The sequence below is a fragment of the Monopterus albus genome, unplaced genomic scaffold, assembly GCF_001952655.1.
Source record: "Monopterus albus unplaced genomic scaffold, M_albus_1.0 scaffold10.1, whole genome shotgun sequence".
NCBI lineage: Eukaryota > Metazoa > Chordata > Actinopteri > Synbranchiformes > Synbranchidae > Monopterus > Monopterus albus.
In genome coordinates, this window is record NW_018127890.1 from 329,745 (window position 1) to 339,509 (window position 9,765).

Sequence of the window (9,765 nt, forward strand, 5' to 3'; positions counted from 1 at the left end):
AAATAAAAAAAAAAGGGGAAAAAGCCACTCTCGGACTGGCTGCTGCGTATATAAATCACGTAACGCTGCGATGTGGAGGATTTAGTGCAGAGGTTAAAGAATCTTGTCGGAATGTAAATGGGGCCTGTGTGTAGTGCTGTGGAGGAGGGAGGCATTAGGGGAAGCAAGGGGTTGTTGCACATTTAACAGCTCACTAGCCATTTGGTCTGTCCCTTTGAGAGAAGGGGGTGAGGGTGGTGGGGGGCGGGTTTACAAAAGTTGTGTGCACCCCTTCTCCTCCCCCCCTCCTCTTTCTTTGTGATGGCCCCGGGGCGGACTTGTGGTGGCGGTGGAGGGAGGGGAAGCAGAGGAGCAGAGGGGCTCATTTGCATCTTATTACCCTTCGCCTGCTGGCCCGGTATAAAACCCTGTGTAAAGGAGGAGATCCATCAGACATACGCACTGTTATAGAGACAGTGGCAGCGAGAGACGGAGACTTGTTTTCTGTGTACAGGATCAGCATATCATTACCGAGCAAGTGGAAAAATAAACAAGGCCATCAAGAGCTGCATCATTCTCCTACGCCGATTGATTGGAATTAACTCTCTTATATTTCCATCGGGGATTTCATTCACGCTTCTCCAAGGGGATCCTTCAGCTGAGGATTACTTTACACTGTAAAGCTTTTTTTAAAAATCATTCTGTCAAAAAGTCGTGTTTTGCATGGGAGAACAGAGGGGCAGAAAGACACACCAAAGTTTCTCTTCATCGTCCCTCCTGCGCGTCAAGAGTTCACCTTGACTGTGACATAACGGAAAGCTTTTAAAACCTTCTCCATGATTGTTTGAGCCAGACTGCTCGGACCTGTGGAGCTTTCACTGCTTGTTGAAGGGCTGTCAACACAATGGGACGCCTGTATCTGCTCCTTGTCACCCTCTCCCTACTCACCTGCCAGGTAGGTCAATTGAAAACTAAGCCCATAATATTTACGGGTATTAAAACGCTAGACGCGTTTGTCTAAAGTTTGTCGATGCAAAATAGTTAAAGAATAATGTTAGTATTTCCAAAACAGCCTGAAGTTACACACTGGGTTGACTGTGTTTGTGTCTTGCTCTGTAGGTTTTGTGCTCTGGAGTATTTGAGCTGAAGCTGCAGGAGTTTCTCAACAAGAAAGGGGTAACGGGGAACGCCAACTGCTGCCCAGGAGGCTCCGCTCATTTGCAGGGCCAGCAGCAGTGTGAATGCAAGACTTTCTTTCGGGTTTGTCTGAAGCATTACCAGGCCAGCGTCTCCCCCGAGCCTCCCTGCACCTACGGAGGGACCGTGACTCCTGTTCTCGGCTCTAACTCATTCCAGGTGCCGGAGACCAACGCAGACAGCTTCACCAACCCAATCCGCTTTCCCTTCGGCTTCACGTGGCCCGTGAGTGTTTACACACGTCTTGTGAGGCATATTATTTATCACATCACATATCCCCTGCATTGAAACAGCACTTAATGATAATCTGTCAATTGAAATTTTGTTCTTTTTGGCATTTCCCCGCCAAAGACATCAACTTCCCCAAAGTATATATGGATTTAATTTATGTTAATTTGATTCACGCGGTCTTCTGATTAATGTCACATTTGGGAGAGTAATGGAAACCATGGGCATACTGTGAAGTTATTATGGTCCTATTCCAGTGGGACATATTAGCTTTGAAGAGTGCAAAACGCAACAGATGCTCCCAAATCCAACACTTGTGAGGGTCTTTGTCAGCATTGTGTGAGAGGGGCTATTGTAGTATTTCTGTGCTCTTTGGTAGGATGAAACTGGGAGGGGAGGGGAGGATGTGTGTGTGTGTGTGTGTGTGTGTGTGTGTGTGTGTGTGTCTGTGTGAGGGGGGTGCGTTTCACCAAACGCTTCTCTCCTCCGACCAAGCATGGTGGGAAATTTAACATCCTCTGGCACATCATTGGCAACGCAGCGTGAAATTCCACCTCGTTTGGATTTAAGGTGGTGTCAGAGTGTGATAGTAGCAGGGGTGTGAAAAGGGAGCAGGTAGTAGCCCTTATTAGGCCTCTAATCAACACGGGAATTAGGCTGTGAAGTTTATTGGGAGGCCTCCTAATGGCTCTCTGCTGCTCTGCGCAGGGAAGGAGACCTGCAGGCCAAGCAACTGTTGACTCTCTCTGTCTCTCCTCAGGGGACGTTTTCGCTGATCATTGAAGCGCTGCACACTGACTCCCTGGACGACCTGACAACAGGTGGGTGGCAGCCAGAGAAGGCAGCAGTGTAACTCAAAGACAGGCCAGAAGGATAGTGGCCTTATTTTCTATGGGTAGCATGCGTTTTCACTTAGTGCTCGGTCATTAGTGGAACACAAAGTTCATGAATGTTTCATATTTTTCTTTTTTAAGGTATTTTGTGTATAGCTAATTGAAGTATATTGACTTATGTTCTCACATTGTTCTTTAAAAAATAGATGACTGCATGCTACATTACCTCTTAGTTGTGTAGCCTTATAATAGCAGCTGCCCCAATGTAGGAAAATGGCTCATATTTCATCAGATTAAACCAAAACATGTTGTGAATTTTCGATTACACATCTTTGAAATGCTAAAAAAAAAAGTGACTTCATTTTATGTTTTACACTGCTAGGGTTCTTTACCATCACACAGAGTAAAGACTATTCGTTTTTTCTTGGGTGCCAGTTAAAATTTGTCCCTGGGGTGAAATATTTACTGTTGCTATCTTCATATGCTGCACTAGTGACAGCTAACTGGCAGCACAGGAGTGGGTTTGTTTGATTGTAGTGGTGGAGATCATGGATAATCTGATGATTGTTTTGCAGTGTAAAATTTTGATACTAGCATTTAACCAAAATATTAACAGTAACAACATGTGACCAACAACAAGCTGCATCCTTTGCTTTTGCAGACAACCCAGAGCGTCTGATCAGCAGAGTCACCGCTCAGCGTCACCTCGCTGTGGGAGAAGAATGGTCCAAAGACATGCAGACAGTCGGAAGGACGGAGCTGCGTTACTCTTATCGCTTCCTGTGTGATGAGCACTACTACGGCGATGGCTGCTCTGTCTTCTGCCGGCCACGAGACGATGCCTTTGGACACTTCACTTGCGGCGAGCGTGGGGAGATCATATGTAACTCTGGCTGGAAGGGCCAGTACTGCACTGAACGTAAGTGGGTTTACTTATTAATCCAATGTTATCATTCAGGCTGTAAGGAGCAACATGAGGAAAGGCCATAATGGAGGATAAAACATAGAAAAAACAGTGCTTCATCTTAGCAGTATTGCTTTAGTTCCATCCATCCATTATCTATACCACTTATTCCCTTATTGCCTTAGTTAGTATTTGAATTCACTGACACATGCTTGTAGGAAGGAGCAGCGCAGGAACATGAGTATCTTGTGCTGATGTTGTCAAAACTAAAGAGCCATACGTTAACATCAGTGAGATTTTGAGAGTTGTGAATTTTTGCGGTTTCTCAAAGTAACTCAAAGTTAGTTTCTCTACTTGCCTGGTGTTATTGTTTAGGGACTTTTCCGCCTTCTAATGCAGGGCCCGTGTGCAACAGGCGTCTGTTAGTTATCCCATAGCACCAGAGGCCTCCATTCTAATGAGCCGCTCTGGCTCCTCAGTAATTCACACGCCGCGTGCCTTCCATTAGACCACTGGGGCCTCCTCGCTCCAAACCTCCTCCCCAATTGGCCAAGTGGGGGTCCTGTATTGTTGCGGCTCGAGCTGGTGATTGGCCGAGCAGGGGTGTGTATTTTTGTGGAGGGGGGAGGTGCTGGGGGAGGGGGGGGATTGGCCGAGCAGGGTTGTGTATTGTTGTGGAGGGGGCAGCTGCTGGGTGAGAGGAGACAATGGAGCAGCTGTCTGGTGGTTAGCTTCACAGAGACCAGCTGGCCCTGGGGGAGGATGAAGGGAGTGAGGAGATGTGGGAGGGGGGAAAGGAGAGTGTAGAGGAGAGGAAGAAGAGAGGAGGAGAAGAGAGGGGATAGGTGGATGGAAGAGGAAGGGAGGAGGGAAGAGGAGGAGATGGGCCAAGGGTGAGAAAAGGGACTTCTGACCCACAGTCAAGGGGAGAAAGGAGGCTTTGTGTGGGATGCTTTTGTGTTGGAGAGGGCTTGTTGGCTGCCTCCCCCCTTGGTGACCAAAGCTGCCATAGGGCTGTTAGAGAATTTGTGTGAATGGGAGACTGATGGAGGGCAAACACGTTTCCGACACTGGATTTTCCATAATTCACCTGTCAGTATTTGTTTCCTCTCTGCAGCAATTTGTCTTCCCGGCTGTGATGAAGAACATGGCTTCTGTGATAAACCAGGAGAGTGCAAGTAAGTTTGGACACCATGGAACTTCATTCTTTCCATCCACCAGATGGATCATAAATAAATGAATGTTGCACATCTCTACTTGTTTTTACTATACAGTACTTGATGAATGTTGTGTTCTCAGGTGTCGTGTGGGCTTCAGTGGGCGTTACTGTGATGACTGCATTCGTTATCCAGGCTGCCTACATGGCACCTGTCAACAGCCCTGGCAATGCAACTGCCAGGAGGGATGGGGCGGGCTCTTCTGCAACCAGGGTGAGTATACAGTGAGATGTTGCTGTGATTTTTTGGAACTCTCTCTCTCCTTGTTGCTTTATATTTACACCGTGTTGCTTATAAATATTGCTTATTGTTGATGCATCCAGATCTGAACTACTGTACACACCATAAGCCCTGCCTCAATGGAGCCACATGCACCAACACTGGCCAGGGCAGCTATACTTGCTCCTGTCCACCAGGATACACAGGTGCCAGCTGTGAGCTCCAGGTCAACAAATGTTCAGGAAGCCCATGTCGTAATGGAGGCAGTTGCACTGTGAGTATCAAGTGGGAGAGTTGGTGTGTTGATAAAACCATCTATATTCATGGCAGCAGGGCTGTGTGTAACCACTGATTATGTTCGTTGCAATATAGGATAATGACAGTGGCTACAAGTGCACTTGTCCACCTGGTTTCTATGGCAACAGCTGTGAGTTGAGTGCCAATACCTGTGCAGATGGGCCTTGCTTCAATGGCGGACGCTGTATCGACAACCCTGAAGGTGGCTACTTCTGCCAGTGTCCAGTGGGATACGCTGGCTTCAACTGTGAGAAGAAAATCGACCACTGCTCCTCCAACCCCTGCTTAAATGGTATGTTGTCTTCTGTTTGTGCATTTACCTTCACCCGCAATCAAAAAGCTAGACCAAGAATTACAGTATTAAAATATCTGGGGAGGAGCTGTCTGACCCTATTTGCCTCCATCCCTCTCCCCTCTGCAGGTGCAGAATGTGTGGATCTGGTGAACTCCTACCTCTGTCAGTGTCCTGAGGGGTTTTTTGGTCCTAAGTGTGAGGACAGCAGCAGCATCTCTGGACAATGTCTGTCTTTCCCTTGCCAGAATGGTGGGACGTGCCAGGAGGGAGTGAATGGCTATACCTGTACTTGCCCTCCAGGTATAGCAGCTATCAAAAAACACGGTATTGTGCAGCTTTATATATTAGTTATATTCTATACTTTTAAACTCTGCTTCTTCTGCAGGCTATACTGGAAAAAACTGCAGCTCCCCCATCTCCCGCTGCTATCACAACCCCTGCCACAATGGAGCCACCTGCCATGAGCGTGGTGGCCGCTACGTGTGCGCTTGTGTGCCCGGCTACGGTGGTCACAACTGCCAGTTCCTCTTACCAGAGGTGGCGGATGGACCGGATCGCCGATATTCTTCCTCAGAAACTGGAAATGTTGAAGGCGAGGAGGATGACGACAGCAGATTTCCGTGGACAGCCGTGTGCGCTGGCGTCTTCCTTGTTCTTGTGATCCTGATCGGCTGCTCGGTGCTGGTGGTCTACATTCGGATCAAACTGCAGGAGCGGCACAGTCACCACGGCGACAGTATCCACAGTGACAGCCACGAGACCATGAACAACCTGACAACCACCAACAATTGTCTCCGCAGTGACAAGGAATTGGGCCCAACGATGACAACGTCAATTAAAAACACCAACAAGAAGGCTGATTACCATGCAGACCTTGCTGGATCACTGGGTGGTCTGAGTGGAATCAGTGGACTCAATGGATCAGAGAAGAACGGCTTTAAGACTCGTTACCCTAGCGTGGAGTACAACCTGGTCCATGAACTCCGACCTGAGGAGCTGTCACTGTGTAAAGAAGAGGAGCATGATGTGCCCGAGGTTAAATGTGAAATGCTGGATGAGTCAGACTCAGAGGAAAGCTACAGGAAGAGACGTAACAGGTACACGGCTGTCAAAATATATACATACATAGATACACTGCTCAGAAATTTAGTATCATGCATACCTTAAACTAAGCTAGTTAAAAATTCAGGTACTAAAATGCACATGTATCATCCTAAATGTAATGAAAACATCTACATTTGTTGCATGTGTTGTGTGAAGGACAGCCTTTCTGAATGTTTGTCTTCTTCTCCATCCCACAGTGACGCATCACAAAAGAAACACTTGGAAGACTCACCAAGCTGCAGTGAAGCTACTTATCAGCCGTGCAGCGAACTGAACTATCAAGCAGCAAGTGATCTTAAATACCAGTCTACCAGTGACATTGACTACCAGAGTACCACTGACACCAAATACCAGTCTGTCTATGTAATGTCAGACCAAAAAGATGAATGTATCATCGCTACAGAGGTGAGTACACAAAAATCGAATCATATAAATGTATAAAATAACTGCAACTTTCCTTAGCACTTGTAAAGGCACACTAAACTTTGATGTTTTTTCTGTATGACAGGTATGATACCAATCCAGACTGGATCAGATCAGACCAGTTTCCTACTGGTTGATGGTCCACACACACCAGCCCTGAGCAGCAGAGCTCAGCTGGTCTCCAGGAGGTTTTACTCCTGCTGTTTGCTGCTGTTCCCTGGGATGTACCACAGGATTTTGAGCCAGGGTGCTGCTGAGCAGGAGCGGAGTCAGTACTGACTTGGCAAGAACTTTGTACTTCAGTAGTGCTACAGGTGAATACAGGACATTTTTGACCCTCAATGGCTGTAGGTCTGGTGCTGACTCAGTACTATGGATGGAGTACAAAGACTGCTAGCACTCGTACAGCCCTTGTACAGAAAAAGTGCTGAATTCATGCAGTCAGCAATGATGGCTGGAGAACTGATGGCGAGCTCGTCTGATGACTGTTTCAGTACAGGATGAACTCTTGTTTATTTACTGATAAACAGTGTAGCAGAATATTGACTGATGATATTGTAGTACCATGGAGTACTGATTAAATGAACAGTTTTGTACCTTTGGAGTACTGAGAACAATTGATGTACTGTTATGAGCTGTGGTTTTACAATGCAGTGTAAAAGCTGTCGTGAATATTGGACAGTTCATGTTCTGTGCAGTGCTGCAGAGGTAGAGGGTGGAGTTCAAAATCCCTGTACTTTATCTGTACTGCAGCAGCGGCTGTAGTTACTTTACTGTTACGAAGTAATTCAGTAAATCTCAATAGGACAAACCAAAACAACAAAATGAAAAGCAGTAGTACTTCAGCCGCAACTGTACATCTTTAGCTCTGCAGCACTGACAGAGTCAGTCTGGGCTGAGCTGGTTCTCAGCAGAAACTAGAGAACTGAAGACTCCAGTAGTGACTGCAGATTGATCCAACGTGGATCCTGTTGGGCCATACTGGCCTCTGACCCCTGAAGGTTGTGATACACAGGGCAGTGTTTTGGGCAGGACAACTTGGGACATACTTCCAGCATTAGAGGACAAACAAAGGCATAAACAAATCAGACAAAACATAAAGGAAGTTAATTTAACCAATCATAATTTTTCCAGGATTTTGTTTAATATTTGTGCTACTCAATATCACAGCAGCTTCTCTGGCCACAATTCTTTGACTAAATTACCTAAAAAAGTTGCTTACTACAAAATTGTCACACCCTCTGATGATGCTTTTGTATTTCCAAGTAAGCTGAGCTATTATGGACCAGTCTTAACTTCCAAGACCTCATTGCACTATGGAGGTGTGCGTGTATGTGTGTACAGAAGACGTGCGGTGTCAGATGTATGCACTGCCCACTTCCACTATTAGCCAGTTAAAGGACACCATCATCCTGCCTGCCACTGGTCAGGATCATTTGTTTTATTTGTTATCAAAAGAAAGATGTATTCTTTTAATTTAAATATGTAATTATTTGTGTTCCATTTTGTTGTGAAGGTTTTTTTTTTTTGTTAAAGCCGTTATAATTTAACTTGAATTGTTTTTATTTGGCAGATAATGTATGTATGTACAGTAAGTATGTATGTGTTAGGCACTTGAGACCACTGTGACTGTGTTGTATTTAAGAGAAAAGTCGTATGTACAGAGACTGTCAATTTTATTACTGGAAAACAGCGTGATATTTTTCCAAAATAAAAAGATTGAAATACAGAATGTCTGGTGCAGAGTGATTTTATATGTTTTTCCTTTAAATTACATGCACTTAAGAATAAAATAGACTGATGAAGACTTGGTTAAAATTTCCGCTGTGTTGTGATACTGGCAGCGGTTTAACCTTAAAGTAATAACTGCTCCTATCTATTGTGCACAACTGATGCCTTAACATTTAGTGAGCTTTGAAGTGTCTCAAACCAGGCAAAGCAAAACCTTACCAAAAATGCTATCATACTGTATATGGCCATTTTTAAGTTGCCAGTTTCCCCAAAGGGCAAGCTAACAGTGTTGTTTTGAAGTGAGTGTGTGTTGGTATTTGCATGTGTGTGTGTGTACAAGAGAGAGAGTGACTTTGTCTGACACAGCAGAAGACTGTCTCCTTGTGGTACCACTAAATGAGACAAAGACACACCCCGTAATCATAGACCACTTAAGCCTCCTCTGAGGCTGGAGCCATCTCTGTGTGTGAATATTTGTGTGTGTGTGTGTGAGAGAGGGAGTGTTTTATGTGTGTTGCTGTGTTCATGGATATGTGCATAGCTGTGTATTTGTACTGGTATTAGTGTGTGATGTGGTACGTTTGTGAATTTAGGCCTTTATATTGAGTTTCTGTACAGGAACATCAGTGCTTGTGTCTGTGTGGGTGGCCTGGTATTACTCATGTTGTGGGGACATAAGTGTGCTTACAGAGCCACATTATGGGGACTCAATGTCCTTATGGGGACAAAAAGAAACCCCTCAAAATGCAGACTATTAAGGGTAAGGATCCAGGAAAGTAGTGTAAGTTGATCTAATGTCCCTTGAAGTAGTGGAAACACAACGTGTATGTGTGTGTGTGTGTGTGTGTGTGTGTGTGTGTGTGTGTGTGTGTGTGTGTGATCTTGTTTTAAGCAGAGGGGTATTTATAACTGCAGAGAGAAACCACCAATCTGGATTTAGTCCCAGTTGCCCCTGCCTCAGTATTCTTTCTGTGTATGACTGTGTTTGTGTGCATGCATATGTGTGTATGGCATTTTGCAACCACTGGGAGTGTAGAAGTAGTCATCAAAGAAACTCATCTGGTTCACAGTCTCATATAAACACACACAATAAACACAAGAGCAAGACAGTGAAATTGGATGACTGATGATCAGACATCTGCTGCAACTACAGAGGACAAACTGCATTAAGTGTCGACATGGAGCACATTAGCACGCACATACATAAATACAAAGGTCATAGTCTTGATGACTGAAGTCAGAGTAAAATAATGAGGAGGGAAAGAAAAGAAAGACTAGTCAAGATCATGTATTCATTTTGGCTCAGAGAGATCAGCATGCTGCAACTTAAGACTTACC

The 9,765-nt window shown here is 45.2% G+C and overlaps 1 protein-coding gene across 1 annotated transcript; it reads left to right on the forward strand.

Annotated features, from left to right (window-relative positions):
• The first annotated feature begins 435 nt into the window (after window positions 1–435).
• On the forward strand, window positions 436–8,254 carry dldh (dihydrolipoamide dehydrogenase). Its single transcript, XM_020589810.1, has 12 exons — window positions 436–934; window positions 1,099–1,401; window positions 2,165–2,225; window positions 2,899–3,156; window positions 4,259–4,319; window positions 4,441–4,571; window positions 4,682–4,851; window positions 4,950–5,166; window positions 5,296–5,469; window positions 5,555–6,266; window positions 6,471–6,678; window positions 6,782–8,254. The coding sequence occupies exons 1-12, from the start codon at window positions 884–886 to the stop codon at window positions 6,785–6,787; spliced, it is 2,352 nt and encodes a 783-aa protein (XP_020445466.1). The 5' UTR covers window positions 436–883; the 3' UTR covers window positions 6,788–8,254.
• The last annotated feature ends 1,511 nt before the right edge of the window (window positions 8,255–9,765 follow it).

Coding starts and splice junctions, on each gene's coding strand:
- dldh (XM_020589810.1), top strand. CDS start 884: ATGGGACGCCTGTATCTGCTCCTTGTCACCCTCTCCCTACTCACCTGC. Junction 2,226..2,898: donor CCTGGACGACCTGACAACAG/GTGGGTGGCAGC, acceptor TTGCTTTTGCAG/ACAACCCAGAGCGTCTGATC. Junction 4,320..4,440: donor GATAAACCAGGAGAGTGCAA/GTAAGTTTGGAC, acceptor TTGTGTTCTCAG/GTGTCGTGTGGGCTTCAGTG.